This window comes from Phasianus colchicus, chromosome 12 (genome assembly GCF_987193195.1).
Source record: "Phasianus colchicus chromosome 12, bPhaCol1.hap1.1, whole genome shotgun sequence".
Classification (NCBI taxonomy): Eukaryota; Metazoa; Chordata; class Aves; order Galliformes; family Phasianidae; genus Phasianus; species Phasianus colchicus.
Window position 1 is genome coordinate 11,275,271 of NC_143447.1, and position 17,010 is coordinate 11,292,280.

General features: G+C 38.7%; 1 protein-coding gene across 1 annotated transcript; it reads left to right on the forward strand.

Annotated features, from left to right (window-relative positions):
• The first annotated feature begins 2,287 nt into the window (after nucleotides 1-2,287).
• GATM (glycine amidinotransferase) lies at nucleotides 2,288-15,940 on the forward strand. The gene is made up of 9 exons (XM_031587672.2): nucleotides 2,288-2,403; nucleotides 2,718-2,927; nucleotides 8,308-8,503; nucleotides 9,205-9,395; nucleotides 10,622-10,759; nucleotides 11,018-11,182; nucleotides 12,207-12,270; nucleotides 12,375-12,491; nucleotides 14,416-15,940. The coding sequence occupies exons 1-9, from the start codon at nucleotides 2,335-2,337 to the stop codon at nucleotides 14,526-14,528; spliced, it is 1,263 nt and encodes a 420-aa protein (XP_031443532.1). The 5' UTR covers nucleotides 2,288-2,334; the 3' UTR covers nucleotides 14,529-15,940.
• Nucleotides 15,941-17,010: the final 1,070 nt, after the last annotated feature.

Sequence of the window (17,010 nt, forward strand, 5' to 3'; positions counted from 1 at the left end):
GAGGGCAAACTGGTGGTCAGATGGCCTGTCCTCAGTGAAGGCCGGAAGGAAAATGCTATGAAGCATGAATAAAGGATTCAAGGTCAAACAATATATGTATGCTAGTTAGGACAAAGAAAGGATTTCTGTTTTGATTGTACTTAAATGAAGGTTGACTTATGTCCAGGAGGAACTGCACCTCAGACAGGAAGAAGCAGACCTTTGAGATGTGAGAAATAATAGCAGAATGTTTTCCACTGAAATATGAGCAGAAAAAATGCAGTTCAGCAGGAAACTAAATAAATGGTAGGCTACTCAGCACAAGCCTGCCGTAATGATGGTGGCAATGATTTTAAGGACCCTATAAAATAAATGCCTTCTGTAAATCTTCTGTTACATTTTGTTGTTGTGTAACAGATGGCAGCAGAGGGGCAGTCTGACAGAATGGTGTCTGATATAGAAGTGTGTATGAGAGGTGTTGAACTCAATTCTTTCATGAGAAAAAAAATGGCTCCCATTGACATCATTGATGCTTGGTGAGCATTAATGGAGACCAAAGAGTGGATGTGAGCACAGTGAGGTGGTGGATGGCGCATTTCAGCAGTGGTGACAATAAGAGTGAGTCAGCTCTGCTGGTGCAGATTTTTATGAGCATGGCATGCAGGTTCTTGTTCATCACTGGTGAAAATGCTCGTGGTCGTGACTATGTTAAAGAAAAGTGTTTTGTAGCTGAGAATTTGCTCTATCAAACAATGTTATTGTGCTCTTTGTAACTGTTGTAGTTTCCGTGGATGTAAATAGGAGGCATTACTTTCAGAATGACCCACGTAAATGTAGTAAGTTGGAAAAGAAGTATTGTGCAGAGTCAGAAAAACCACATAAAAGCTATGTAAACTGAGTTGAGAAAGAATGATCCAAAGGTCCCAAGCTAGCTGATAAGTTGAGAAGGACGGGAAAAGAAGCAAGACCTTTGGATTTAGCATCAAGCCAATCATTAATTCTTTCAGAAGGTCAATGTGAGTAGACTGACCTTAGCAAAATCAACTGAGTGAAATAACAAGCATTTGAGCATACTTAGAATAAACTTTAAAAAAAAAAAAAAAAGTAAAAAAGAAAAAGAAATATTCCTCATCGTTTCAGAAGACAAAACTTACTGATACAAGGAAATATTCAATACAAGGAAATATGGTTTGAGACAACTATATTACAAATGAGTCCTAACAAAGATGAGCAAGTCATCAAGAAGTTCTACTGTCAGATGAAAAAGGACAAGCATTCTAGATATCAGAGCAGCTGCAGTAATTAACTTCTGTCCAAGAAGTATGTAAATTCACGATGAGAGAAACTGTACTGTCCTATTTCTCCTGTAGCATTTGTCTGTGCCAAAAAAGCAAACTGCTGAATGATTAATTACCTAGTAGAATACAACTTGCTTATTCCTGTATCTGTTTTACTCCTGTTAAAAGCTATTGCTAATGTGCTATATTCTAAGATCAAAGTTTATGTTTTAATATACATTTATACTAACGATGTTTGTCTTTTGCCTTCTACATACGTGTCGATTGAGTTCATTAGCACTGCTTGTTGTCTTATATATAGAAGTAATGTCGAGTATCATGTCTATTCATGGGTATCCCCACGTCCTAGCACTGAGCAATGAACATGGACTGAGGAGGGTTGAGCAAAGCTGAGCAAATGGCACTGCAAGGGTGGGAAAGGCAAAAAATGATAGGGTTGCTGGAAAGGTTTTGTATTATTTTAAACAAAATTACTCAGGCTAAAATAATTTCTGCTGTATCTTCTTCAAGAAACAAAAGAAAAACAAAAAACTCCACAACTTTTGTAAGGCAACATGAGATGATTGAACAGTGCACTTTTATGTAAAGCTAAGAAAATGCAGAACCGTGTGTATTAGACTAATCATTACTATTTATTTTCTAGTCTGGATGTAAGTAGCGCTGGTAGCAAGAAAATTTCTCACTGTGGACTGCAGTTCTACTGAAACAGAGCTATGTTTGAAGACAACATCTGTTAATATTATCAGGAGATTGCAGGGTCTCCTAGGAGCAAACAACGGTGGGTCTCCACTTTAGGATGACTTTTCAGCATAGCATAACGTGCATTTGAGGAAGCCAGAATTTGCAGTTGTTCGGGATTTCATGGAAATACGCCTTCAATAATTAAACAGCTGAAACGAGACCCATGTACGGGCAAGCAGCGCTCGCTCCGCTTTGGGAATCGCACTGCCCCAAAAGGGGGAAAATGGCCGCGCCCCTCAGCGCTGGGCGGGCGGGGCGTGGCCGGCCGCTATAAGGGCGCGGGCCGGGCGGCGCGGGGCTGCCGTGGTCCGCAGAGATGTTGCGCGTGCGGTGTTTGCGCGGGGGGAGCCGGGGAGCCGAAGCGGCGCATTTTATCGGCTCGAGGGTTGGTGCTGGGCGGGAAAATCGGGGCTGAGCGCCCCCGGGGTTCCTCACAGAGGGAGAGCGGGCGTGGGGCGGAGACCCCCGGTTCGGCAGCGCCGGGCTCGGTGACACCGCTCACCGCTGTCAGCGCTGTTCGCGATTTAAGAGGCACGTTGTCCTTTAAGCATTGAGCACGCCATGAATGAGAGAGCTTCTAATAAACTGTGTTACTGCCGATGCTCCATTGCAATTTAGGATTGCGAGGCGCTCAGCGCAGACTGAGCTGTTGCATGCTGCCTTCTGTGAGGAAAACGTGATCTCTGTTTCTGTTTTAAGCTCGGAAGGGCCTTCACGGGATGGGTGCAGCGATCTCTGCAGAGCACCCAGGCGGCTGCGGCGTCCCAGAACCGCTGTGCTGCTGAGGACAAAGCCCACAGCCCCAAGGAGTGCCCCGTCTGCTCCTACAACGAGTGGGACCCCCTGGAAGAGGTCATTGTGGGAAGAGCTGAAAACGCCTGCGTTCCTCCTTTTTCTGTGGAGGTCAAGGTAAAAAGGGGAAAAAGCAAGTTTAGGTGGGAAGTAACGCAGATTTGATACGTACGGCTAACGCTTTCAGTGCACATGGTGTGGTTTTTGCTTAGAATTCCCCTCTCAAGGTGGTGGTTTACATCCGTGGGATTTTGCAGCATCACCATGTTGGTGAGGGATATGGTTCTTGTTCCCGCTGCCAAGTCACACCTTGCAGCATTCGAGATAAACCTACATCAGCCCTGCCACCCCATTGGTGAGCCGGGGCTTGGAACTATTTGGAGTTACTGCTTGAGGAGGGAGAGTGTCATCTTCACTGAGAAAAAGAGAGGTCTATAGCTGCACGCAAGCAGGACTGTTCTCTTTAAATAGCTTTTGCTGGAACTCCCATGTTTTGTATAGAAGTGTATTCTCACCTTTTCTTCAGGTTATTTTTTCATGTATGAAACTATAGAAACAATTAAATCCATGTTTCTTTGTTCTCTAAATGTTGCATTTATGCCTTGCTTTGCTTCTTATGAATGTTTAAGTAAAGCTTTACCTGGGACATTAGAACTTAAATGGTTTTAAACAAAGCAGAAACTCCCATTCTCTAGCTTACAAGGAGTGATCAAATGCTGGTCTTGCTCCAGATTCTTACTGTGAACTTTACCTGGACTTTAAAGGTGCTGAACGTGTGGTTTTACCTGCATTCCTGGGGATAATCAGGATGTACAGTGCATGGCTGTCTCAGTGAAATGGCACAACGCATCTGCTCAGGAGACCTTGGTAAAATGTTAAGGATATCTTTACAGAATTGGCCGAAGACCTCAGTGTAAAAAGGGAAGCAGGAACACATTGACTCTAATGCTCAGCTCCATGCTCCCTGCCAGGACCCACGCCTTTTTGGCAAAGAAGAGGTTATACTAAAAAGATATTTGAAGTCCTGGAAACGGTAATTTAGAGGAAGTGCTGGATGTACTAAGGAAAAGGCTTTTTGTCCTCCAGCCCCTTTTACCTTAGTAAATTATTTAAAACTTGAGTGATGATTCCGAGCAGAAGTGTCTGCAGGAGTATGAATGAATTAGTGCAGCTTCGTGGTTCTCATTGCCAGTTAGAGGAGTACTCCTCTGACGTACGCTGGGATATTTGAGAAGATATCTTGGCCCCAGTGAGCTCAATGAAAACTTGCTACTGACTTCTTTATGGCTTCTATTTACACCTTGAAAGCTGAAGCTTGCTTACCAATCTCCAGAATCCTATTTCAGACAACCCAGAGAAATTCTAGCAGACTCAGAAAAAAGAAGCTAATGAGGGTTGGCATTTCTAATGTAAAATGTATGTATGTACATTTATATACTTCTACATAAAATGCCATCATGACTGGACAGAAAGTGTATGCAAAAAAACCAAACCCCTAATGTCTCTCTTTGTTATGTGGTAGCATCACATTTGGGTGAAATTCTGTTTTCAAGTGGTGCTCAAGGGCTCTAATGTCAGAAAAAAATACAGTTTTGAGTGTCTGCCTTGCTGAAATGTCATAGTTAGCTGGGTTTTAATGAATGCAGAACTTCACTTTTTGTTATGTGCACTATAAAAAGATAAATGAGGAATGCCAGAGTATACAGTTAACACTGAAATTTGAAGGCCTACTATGGGAGGTTAAAGAAAGCTTTACTTTTAGCTGTCCTTTATCTAAAATGCCTAATCTGAGGAATACGTTGGCCACAATAGGTATTAGTGATAGAGTGTGCTTGCAGAAATGTGTTTTCTTCTAATTTTCTCTGTTTTCTATTCTTAATTGTGCTCTGAAAGCTGACACAGTAATTCTACCTTGGGGGCATAGTTGAATAATACTACTTTGCCAGTAGTGAAAGATATTAATAGATTCAGATGTTCAAATCCTAGCCACCCCTCCGAATGGTAGGGGAGGTCTATGCATGTTGCTACAGTGTAACACAACAGCCAGGAATGGGAGGTAAATAAGAATCTTTTTCTCTACAACTTCCCTGTAAATGGCAGTTCTTAGGGTTTATATATATATCACATGCCTTCTGCCAAGTATGTGAATGAGGGTTTTAAAAAGTAACATTAAAAACAGGCAGTTTAAAAAAGGAGAACTAAGCTATTGTACCTGAAATACTTCAAAAAGCACATCTCAAATTATAAAACGCTTTTGATAAATATTTTCTTTGGGGGCACTCCTAAGTTGTGGGTTAAAATTATATACAATTACATACAGCAAAATATAAGAAAGTATGGCTGCGTTCAGCTCCCCTGTGTATATCAGAAGTACAGTAAGTCTTTTTGCTGTGATGTAGAAATGACATGTTTGGCATAAAGAGGAGGAATGAATGAATTTTGCAGTTAATTTGTTGTGTATTCTTTTGGGAACTTGAAATGGACTACGTAGGTTATGTAGAGGTAAATACTCTACTGGAAAGCCATGGGAAATCTTAACCAGTAAGCTAACCATTACATTAATTAAGAAGATGCCTTTGTTTGAATTAGCACATTCATCCAAAGTCTTGTTATTCACTTGTGTTCTTCTGAAGCAGTTGATATTAAGTCAAATAGTTGAGCTTTATGACTTTGTCCTTTGCAATATTTTTTCAGTTTTGTGAATAATGCATTTTTGATGAAGAGGCATTATTATATGAGAGTTGGGTCATAATATCTTGAGTGAAAGCTTACCTTAAGGTAGGTCCAGATATCCTTGGTAATATTGTTTCCCCACTATAAGTGTTTAAAATATATATCAACTACAGGGAGTGATTCTGCTGTTTCTTAAATATCACCTTTTTCTTACAGCACTCTTAAATTTCTTTCTGAAAATAAATTTGTGTTGTTATTGTTTTTTTTCCCCCTCAAAGGCTACTGCAGTTTCTTAGATATTTTCAGGCTGTAGCTAATAATGTCCATGAGGAGGTTATTTAAGGCTCTTTCCTGTTTCCTGGATGCAGTATTTTTTGAGCAGACTGAAATAAGTTGCAAGTATATGATCCAAGGGGCCTGAAGTCTTAACCCTGAGTTAATACAAGAGACATCCCAGTTATATAGTTTTTTTTTTTTTTTTTTTTTTTTTCCTCAGCTATTAAGAAGGTTTAGGATAAGGGGAGTGTTTTTGTTGTGTTACTTCATCTTAAGATCTTCATTTTAAGATTACACCATTGGATTAGTGTTCCTCTGGTGTCATTTTTCAGGTTTGAAAAAGAGGAGCAGTAGTAAAGGAGAGCTGTACCTCTAAGGAATTAAGGAGATTAAAATATATCATGGGTGGTTCTGAAAACAGCTAGCTTTACTCCTCAGGGCAAACTTTTCTCCTTAGCAGAATGGGATTCCATAGGAATGCTAGGCTGTTCATGTGATCCGCATGTGGTCTCTGCACAGCTGGCAGCCCTGAGGTGATCAAATGACCCAAGACTTCTGTTGGAGTTGGGAGGGAAGGAATAAAATCCCCCAAGGATGAGAAGAAGTTCCAATAGTGGAGGAGCAGGATGTCCATATTGAGGCTTTTGCCTCATTTCATACAAATGAGGCAAACTTCTTTACATACAAATGTTAAGAATATCTACAAGATTGACCTTTTTTTTTTTCTTTCTTACCTCTGTGGATTAAGGGCAATTTCCCAGAAATAGTAGAGGGTTCTGTGCGTGGCTTGGATTGTTAGAAATACCTTCAGATGAATTGCCATATGAGCAATACTCAGGTTTGGGGGCTCATCACTGCCTTGTCTCTGCCCAGAATGCTGCTTTTGAGAATGCAGTTGGGGCCGCAGTGGCAGGAGGGGCCTTGTGTTACAGAGAGCAGGTTCTCCTGTGTTCTCTTGCTGTCCCTCACTCTGGCTGAATGAACAGAACTGGTAGAGGGAAGTCCTGACTCTTGTATTTACTACTTCTGATCCCTTCTGTTGTCATTCCAGAAGGGCTCTGTTTGCACTTGCTCCTGTGTCTGAGTGTTAGCAGAGACCTGTCTGAGCTGCTGCTTTCACAGCTCATAAATCCAAACAAAGTGCTTCCTAACATAGGCTGCTGAAACACTTTTTTTTTTTTTTAAATTTGTTTTAAAAACCTCTGTTTTCTTCTTAACCCTGAATACAGGGGCATACTTTTGAATTAGTTTTTAGATAGAGAAGACAATCAGAGGATTTAAAGAGCAGAGGATTGCCTGTAAGTGTTGTACTTGGATTAATTCACCCCTGACAGATGAATGTATCACTAGCATTTTGTAGACTGCTGCTTTACCTGAAACATGGCTGCTTCTGGCCTACAGGGCACTTTGTCCCTTGCTGCTTTAGAATTCCTGATGCCACTGCTATGACAGTAGCAGGGTGAGGTTGTAATAAGGTGACTGCAGGCGTGTGCACTTGTGCTAGCTTTGTTAGATGTCATGTCTGAAGGCTTTCCTTTCTGTGGTGTGTTTGTACAGGTCTGGTGTAATGAGGCCCAAATCTTTCATGGCCACGTGACAGCACTACCTAGTAAATTGTAACTGGAGTGTAAATAGAAGATGTTTGTGCAGTCTGTCGTGATTTTCATCTGCAATTTGCTAATATTGAGACTTTCTGTAGGGCTGTGACTGGAGAGAGGAGAAGGCTTGGTAAAGAAGGAATTTACTATGTTATTTGTGATAGTATTTCCATCAATAGAAACAAGGAACATAAGCTACTTGATCCATCTATAATCAAAAATATGAGGAAATATAATACCCTGAAAATCCCATCTCAAAGCCAACGCACTACATTTGCATACAGGAATGAAATGTATACTTCTCCCCTTCCCAGAACTGATTTATCTTTTTTTTTTTTTTCTACTGTTCATTGAAAGACACTTTATTTGGGCATCATGCCATCATGCCACATGTACTGTCTGTCAGCAGTGCTAAAACTGTCTGCTAGTTGAGTGAGTCTTCTCAGCATGTACAGCTGAAACTTAACTCCGTTACACTGTGTGTAAGTATTTGTGAAGACATCAGCCATTCACAACTAGTCTAACACCTGCACTTACACAAATCTAATAATTAGATACATGCACATCATAAAGAATCTGAGCAAAACCTTGCCAGTGGTAAGTATTAATAGCAGAAGTAAGCACAAAAATACAGTAGTGTACTATTAGGATAGGAATTCTCAAGAAGTAATAATAGGCAGCATTAATTGAAGTCTTGAGGCTTCTCCCTTCCTTTCCCTGCACCACCCCAGCCATATTCTAAAAGGATCAGCAGGACAGTAACAACTGTTACCAACTCCTCAAATCACAACTTGAATTTAAGATGCACTGGGACGTGATGGTGGTAACTTTATACAGAGCAACATGGAATTGGTGAAAGTCTAAATGTGAAGATTTGTATATTGTGTATCTGTTCCACTTTTACGAAAATAACTGCTCCTTATTCTTTGTCGCTTGTCCCTTTGCTTTAGGCCAATACGTATGAAAAGTACTGGGGATTCTATCAGAAATTTGGAGGTGAAAGCTTCCCCAAAGACCATGTGAAAAAAGCTATTGCTGAAATTGAAGAGATGTGCAATATTTTGAAAAAAGAAGGTGTAATTGTCAAGAGGCCTGATCCAATTGACTGGTCTGTGAAGTATAAAACTCCTGATTTTGAATCTACAGGTAAATGTTATTCCTTTGTTGAAGGCATTACAGTCTGTTCAGATCTTTTCTGAGATGCTTTGGATGCCATCTAGTCTTATTCCCTGTTTGAAGCAGGAGTATGAACCAGTGCTAGTTCGGGTCATAGTGCCTGCGTGTAGCTATGACTTAAAAAATCTTTATGGTTGGAGATTCTGACATCTGGTTTGCAGACATGTCTCAATGCTGCACTGTATAACTCAAAGCAGTTGATGGTGGTTTTTTTTTTTTTTTTTTTTTATTTACAAACTCTTTTGGGTCTAGTTCTGCACTGCATCAAATTCCTGTTCTGTGCTATCACTGTTAAAAAGGATGTAATATAAAGAAACGTGGTCAACTTAGATAACCAGCTACCTCATTTCATTGAACTGAATAATCCTTAGACACTTGTCTATTTAATTTCCATTTCATTTTGGGAAGTGGGGACTTATAGATTGCAGCTGACTCCCTTCTAGCTATAAACTTGTTATGAGCAAAGCATTGTGAGGATTTGAAGCAAGTATTTTGATCACTTAGAAAAACTGAGGAATGTCAGTAAGGTCCTCTTTATGGTCTGGTTTTCCGACTTTTGTGAAGTCTTTCAGAGAGCAGTAATGCTAAAAAATCAGTGTGAAAAGTGAATAACCTGAAAGAAATGAGGAAAGCATATTTGTCTCATCAATGAGTGGACTTTTTCCTTATAGGTATGTATGCTGCCATGCCAAGAGACATCCTGCTGGTGGTAGGAAATGAAATCATTGAAGCGCCGATGGCTTGGCGTGCTCGTTTCTTTGAGTACAGAGCATATAGGCGAATAATTAAAGATTACTTCAACAATGGTGCTAAATGGACAACTGCTCCCAAACCCACAATGGCAGATGAGCTCTATGATCAGGTATTATTCCCATTTTGCTTCAGAACTTCTGTCAGTTTCAACATCTGTTTCACAACATTGGAAGGGAGGGGGGGAAATAGGGAACTTATCCATGTATGCCTTTCCAGGTGAAACTGAGTGTATGCCTGGGTAATAAGAAGCAGGGAGTCTTTGGAAGCTGTGCCTGTTGAATTCAGATCTGCTCTGAGTTGTTTTGATTGCTGACTGAAGTGTAGTATTGCTGGAAGGACATCACAAAGATGACTTTAAAGAACTAAGATTCTCTGAGGATGTCCATATTTTCTGAGTGTATCAGGAAAGTCAGACTATGCACATTTTTCACCGAAAAGACCTCGTAATTCTTGTTCTGCATGAAGTTTTGGAAGTTAAATGAAGAAATATGGGGGATTTAAACTGATTATTTATCTTCTAAATATTTAAGTGAGTTTTTGCTGCTTTTTTTCCTCTGTAATGGTTTACTTTATTTCAGGCAATTTTGGTAGTTTTCTATAGGCCCCCGAATACTTCAGGGTCTTGACAAAAGCATCTGTAATAAATGTGGTAAAATTACTTGTGGAATGATTAAAACATTTTGGGTACAGTGACACTTCCCAGTGATGCAAAGTAGCCTTTGTTAAATGAGATTACCTTAGAATAATTGTTCAGTATTAGGAAACATCCAGAGCATATTCCAATGCATGCTTACTTATCTAGTAGCTATTTTATACCTAATTTGTTTTTAATTCAATTGTATGATTCTAAAATGTATTTAAGTTTCTGGAGATCTACCTTCTAAGTTGAAGTACTGCTCCCCTCTAAAACATGGAAAAAGTACAAAGTCCACCTCTGTTAGGAAACAGCTGCATACCAGTATCTCTGTCGCTGTGCAATGATTTGTTGGACTGATAGTTAAACTCAACTAGTAATGAATACTTTGAATCCAGAAGCCAGTATACTGCAGAAACAGTGGCTCTATGGAGCTATTAATTTCCTAGTATAAGTGATCTATCATCACCTATTCTTGAACGTGCTTGAAACTTTTTATTTAAACTTCCATAATTAAGCTTTTTTTTTTTTTTTTTTTTTTTTCTCATTTAGAAGCAAGAAAACTAAACCAGCTTCAAGGAACATGCTAGTTACTGATCTAAATGTATTTTCTTCATTTCAAAATACTCTTTAAGGATCAAATAAATCAAAACCTTTCTCCTACCAACATCAGCCTAAAGTTGTTCTCTTTTTATAACCAGGATTATCCTATCCGCTCTGTTGAAGACAGACATAAACTGGCTGCTCAGGGAAAATTTGTAACTACCGAATTTGAGCCATGTTTTGATGCTGCTGATTTCATTAGAGCTGGAAGAGATATCTTTGTCCAAAGGAGTCAGGTAAACAAAGGCTTCTTCCAGCAGTTTTGTTACCTATCTTAATGATTGGTATTTATATTTTTATATTCTTTAAATTCCTGAACAACATTAAAATAGTAGTTTTGACAAAATAAGTTATTTTATAGAGTGCCTCTTAGCTTTTAGGAGTTAGCTAGAGGCACAGATTTCTAATATTTTGGTGTTAAATATTTATTTAAATAAAACCTTCTAAAAACCATGTTTGGATGCTGTTTATATGAGACTTAGATCTGTTTTCAGGTTACAAATTACATGGGCATTGAATGGATGAGGAGACATCTTGCACCTGACTACCGAGTGCATGTAATATCCTTTAAGGATCCAAACCCTATGCACATTGATGCCACGTTTAATATCATTGGACCTGGTCTTGTGTTGTCCAACCCAGACCGTCCCTGCCATCAGGTAAGATTGTAGCAAAAGAGAAAGTATCAAGTGTTTAATATCTAAACCTTATTCAGACGGATTAGGGCTCTGCTGGACAATTGCCAACCCACAAATTGTGTATATTGAATAATACTGAATTATTCAATTTTAAGAGCAATCATAAGTTAAGAAAAGTATCCCTCAGTTTTCTGCTGCTGCTCTTTGCTGTCTTATTGTGAGACAGATAGATGTGTTGTGTGTTTCTTCCTGTGTACACAATTTAAATGTGATGGAAATTATCTATTTTATAACAGTGTAGGGTCAAAGCAAGTACTGTAATGCTTTGATAACTTAAATATAGTAATTGCATCCAAGGAGATATCGAGGCGTTTCTGCTGTTCCAATGAGGAATTCTTCCCATCCCCCCCCCTCTCCCCCCCCCCCCCCTCTTTTTTTTTGGTTCCAATTCCTATTTGGGAAGCCTCTCCATCGTTAAGTGGCTTGCTTACTGAGTTTTCGGAATCAGAGCTCCCTCTCGTGGTTACACACATACCCACATATAACATACGTGGTTACTTAAAGAGCTATTCCAAGAATTCAGGCAGTGAGATTGAGAAGTCAATTCTATTTTAGCCAAATAAGAAGAGGATAATTTTACTAATTTTTTTAATCCTTAGACAAGCATATTACTCCATACAATGCCTATATTTCTTTTCTTTCGTTAAATAAAATGCATACTAAGTTTCTTAAGAAGCATGATGCAGAAGTAATTTCAAGCGATATTTTTGCTGATTCTGTCTCTATTAATGGCACTCTAACTCATATCAGTGATTCCTGTAGTCATGTGAGAGGTAATAATAACAAACATAATATTAATATAATACTCTTACAAGTATCATTTTAACCTGACAGGCTCTGAACTGCATATATCACCTTTGTCTATAACACATCTTTGTGTATTTAGATTGTATTAAGAAAAGCACTAGAAAATGAGAAGAAGTGGAGGACATAATGTGATATTTTAAGAGGCCTGTTTAGAATCTTAACTAAATTTGTCTTTCAGATTGAGCTCTTCAAGAAAGCAGGCTGGACAGTGATTCATCCACCAGTGCCAATCATCCCAGATGGTACATTCAGACTTTCTTTTTTTAAGAATTCTAAGTATTCTTAAGAGTGTTTTTATGGAACAAAATCTACAGTTACTGTAGAAGGTTCATTCTCTTGTGTTTAGATCACCCACTGTGGATGTCTTCTAAGTGGCTTTCCATGAATGTCCTAATGCTGGATGAGAAACGTGTGATGGTCGATGCCAATGAGACTTCAATTCAGAAGATGTTTGAAAATTTGGGTATGTCTTGATTTATTCTAATTATTCTAACATACACTTAAAGTGAAATGATCTTGAGATCAGCTATTCTGTGCATCAGGATGAATGGAGGCCTTACTTGTAAAAGTCAAAGCAGCCAGCACTGGAGAAAGTATTCAAACAATTGAATTAATGAATAAGAATCATTTAGGGATTTATCTCCTGAATAAGTTATATGAATATGAGCTTCTTACACCTTGTGTCTCCTATGGCAAAGGAAGGTATGAATACTAATTAAAATTATGAATAGCATGCTTTTGAATTAGCTTTTTTAATATAAAACTGTCTGTTTGATTTGGAAGTCAAATTTTGTGCTGGAGAGATTGCATGTACACATTGAGTGAAACAGCCAAAATGTTTCAGATTTCTCTTTTAGTTCCAAACTCTCTGTACTTCAAACTTAGACTGTGAAACCAGGCACTTCTGCTCACTTAATGGAGACTCTCACTCCTGCGAGATCTAACCTCATTACAGGGAAAAATATGATATGCAGTGGCAGGAGAACTGTAATTGAATATAAAATCTGAGGCTTAGCTCCTTGAAAAGACAAATAAAATAAACTTAATTTGTTGAACTCATGCAGTTAATCCAATTGTTCCCATCACATTTGGAGTGAAAGATATAGGTAGTTCTACGTACAGCTTATAGATTGTCCTCCTTCTGAGCAACTGCTTTTGCTCAGTGCTAGAGCCAGCTGACACTTACTGCAGGTTAAGCTCATGGTGATACAAGTGTTAATGGGTAAGAATGACAGACAGTTAGATATGAAAAATCAGGGGGAGAGAGCAATCGTTATACTGGAGAGTAAGAGATGATAATTCTCAGTAGCAGAAGACTCCTTTAAAGGGAGAGAATGAACTAAAGGTGAAAGACAGATCAAACCTAGAAGGAAGGCTGGTGTGTTCATGGATGAGTGCGCTTCATTGAAGTTTCCCTTGAATCTGAGAGCTCACAGGAGCAAACCATGCAATGTAATGCTTTTTTTCTGCTCTAAAAGAAAGGCTATACAGCATTAGTGAGTAATGATTGCACTCTTAATTCTCTGTATGAGCAAGGAGCAGAAGATGTATAAATGCTTTAATGCACTTAGAAAATGATGCTATTAACACCAGTTGTCACGCATCCTTTACACTTGAACTTTACTCCACATGAGTTCTATGTAAAATCCTGTAGTCAGCAAATTCAGAGGACTGAGATCAGTCTGCTGGGAATAAAATATTCCTAACCAAGATGGTGGATTCTGCTGAGCTTCTCTTGAGTTCACAAAAATACCAAGAACCAAACAGACAAACTTCAAACCACAAAAGTCTTCTGATCCAAGTCCACCTGTGAGGACTTTGTCTAAGCTGTGCCACAGCTGAAAAAAATCAGATCTGAAAAGAAGAGGGAGGAAACTTACCTTAACTGAGGTATTAACTGCAACGGCCTCTTTTTTCCCTCTCAGAGGAGGAGGGACTTGGAGATCTGCACTTTGAATTCTACTTTTCTTGAAAGGCACTTGAAAGAGCACCTTCAGTATCTTGAACCATAAATGCTAACAGAAGTGTATGTAAATGTGCTCTGGTCATACATCATAGCAGCATTTCAGCAAATTCTTCATATACTGAAAAAGAGATTTCTTTTTTTCTTTTTATGGCTGACATGTCATAACACATCAAATACCAGCTGTGCTCTGGGTACTGTACATTCCCAAGGGCATGGCTGGAATTAATGAATTGACTATGTTCCTAGCTTGTTCTCTGCCTAGAATTTGGGAAAAGAAATTCTTAACAAATGAGTAGGAAATACTTTCTGTACTTGCATCTAGCCATAAGATCTGATAAAGCATTAGTTAATGTCCTGATCAAAGCTTACCACATGAATTTGAGATTTTCATTTAAAAGTATGCAATGTATGTTTCTTGCAGGCATTTCTACAATTAAAGTGAATATTCGCCATGCCAATTCACTGGGAGGTGGTTTTCATTGCTGGACATGTGATATCCGCCGCCGTGGTACCCTGCAATCTTATTTTGACTAGTCACAAGCCAGCTAGGCAGCAATGGTTTAGCTTCAAAAATAAGCATTGGGAATGAGCTCATGCAACCATTTTAACAAAAGTGAAATTAATTTGTTCTAGTGCTTTATCAATGGTGTCCTTACAGTGGTCTAGGGAGTGATTTGTTCTTAAGTACTCTTCACTTTAAGCAGCATAATTGAAACAACTTCCATCAGCAATGCAGACTTTCTGGCTGGCTTTTTGAAAGACATCCTTTATCTGTGAAGCCTTTTCATGTTGGCTTTGAATGTAAAGGCTTGACAAGACAGCTAAAGGCTCTTGCTAGATGAGCTTGGTCACTAACATTGGACATCTACCTCTGTCTACTACTCTGTGAAATAGGCAGCTTGAAATGTTAAGCTTGAATTAACATTTCTTATTCCTTTTAATCAGTTTATTATTCTAATATGTTAGCGTTTAATGCAGCTTAAAACAGGTACATCTGTACAGATTTCTTACAGAACTGAGTAATTTCATAATGCTTTTCTTGTTGGACCATACATAGAATTTCTAGTATGATCTAACTTTAAAACATTATTTTCATTTACTTGTGACGTCCTTCTGCGTTTTCTTCTAACACATTTGTCATGCATCTGAACACATTTTTATATTACTTTTTGTATTGCTGAAATAGGTTCTTTTATTTAACATTTTAAAGTATATAAATGATAGCTAGTAGTCTTTATCTACGGGTTTTACTGTGAATTGTTTACATAACTTAAAAAAAAAAAACAACAACAACAATAAAAAAACTCACAAAAAAATGAAAGTAAAAAGAAAACAGACAAAAAGAGACAACATCTCTCCCAGCTCAAAGCTCCAACACTCTAACAACATCCTTCAACAGTAGCAGGTACAGAAATTTGAGTATTGATTTCTGAATATGTACTTTTTATGCTAATAAATGTTTTTGTCTTCTCTGTGTTTCCCTTTTTCTTTTGAAAAGGAGTAAGCATAAAACATCTGGAGGGCTAGGTGCTTGTAAAATCCAGTATAGAGATGGAAATATGAAATACACATGGATTTTTCTGTGAAACATAACATCTTGCTCATATTTCTAATGTGGAATATCCTTGTCCTATATTATCATGCAGTGTTGCTGCTTGTATTTTGCCCAGAAGTAGGATTGGTGAGGGAGTTACCTTCATAGATGTTTTTTATCGCATGGTGGAGGAATCTACTAGTTCATACAATGCAGTCCAACTTAACAGAAAAGTTCTTGCAAAACTGGGTGTCATGTAAGGTATCGCCAAATTATAAAGAGACATAGTCATATTTTACCTGGAGTTTGATAGAAACAGATTTGTTTCATGTTGATAATCTAGAACGCTTTAAGATGTGCGAGACTAGAAGAACTGATATCATGGCTCCAACCATTTCACTGACTAAAGATGGCTTCTCTTTTTTACTTTTAAAATCAAGGCTCTTTACACAATGGAAACTCGTCTTTGTGTAACTCAGTTTTGCTTTCCACTGATGACAGTGGAGCTGAGTGCTTAGCCAAAACAGCAGGGTAGAGGAGCACACATGGAAGGGCATTTTTTGCTATTTTTCTACGTGTTATAAGTGCAGAAGTGGGTGTCTGCATGTGAGTGCTTAGCATAAAGTATCACAAGATACAGCTGCTAGTATTAAAGTTCCTCCTTCCCTGAGCTCAGGCTGCTCATCTAGCCAATCCACTTCCACATTCAGAAAAAGGGAACTGTACGTAGGTACTCCATGGAGGGTAGCGATTGTTAAACAGTACATACCTGGAAATTTCTTCAGTCCTCCAAAGTGCTGAAGACCATTTTGGGAACCCTGTAGGAGTCTGTGCAAATTTTCTGTAGCACAAGACCAGAAAAAATAGTTTCTCTCGCTCTTGCAACTGTAGTATTTTCCCACTGGGTACGGTATGTATGCAAACTTATTCACAAATATGCTTACTGCTATCCCTGGGGTTGATATCCGCTTTTGTATAACCAAATGTAAAATTACCATTTCTCACAGTTACTACTATCTTGCTAGAGATATTGTTGTGCAGGTATAGGAGAGAGTCTATAAAGTGGACAATGCAATAACAAAAAAATAAAAGATCGAATGTGTATTTTAAAGTTCTAGTAGGCTTTCTTTATAGAAGAAGATCTTGAAGAATGATGATGAGAGTCAGCATTTTCCACAGTAACCCATTCAAGAGGAAGTGGTAAAGACACAGTGAAACCTTAAGAGAAATGATGAAGACATGATATATTTGCTTTCCAGTGTCCAAGGTATTGCTTGGCAGAAAGTCACCTTCAGCTTTCATAATAGACTGTGCTGTCAAAAAGAAGCAGCAGAAACAGAGCTGACTGGCAGACAGAAATAAATGTGATAAATCATTTGCCTCATCTACAGAGAGAAATTTCCAGGGTAGATCAGCCTGGTTCAGCTCAGCTGCATGGACTTTCAAACCACTCCCTAGGCAGTCTGAAACCCAGCTGCTATA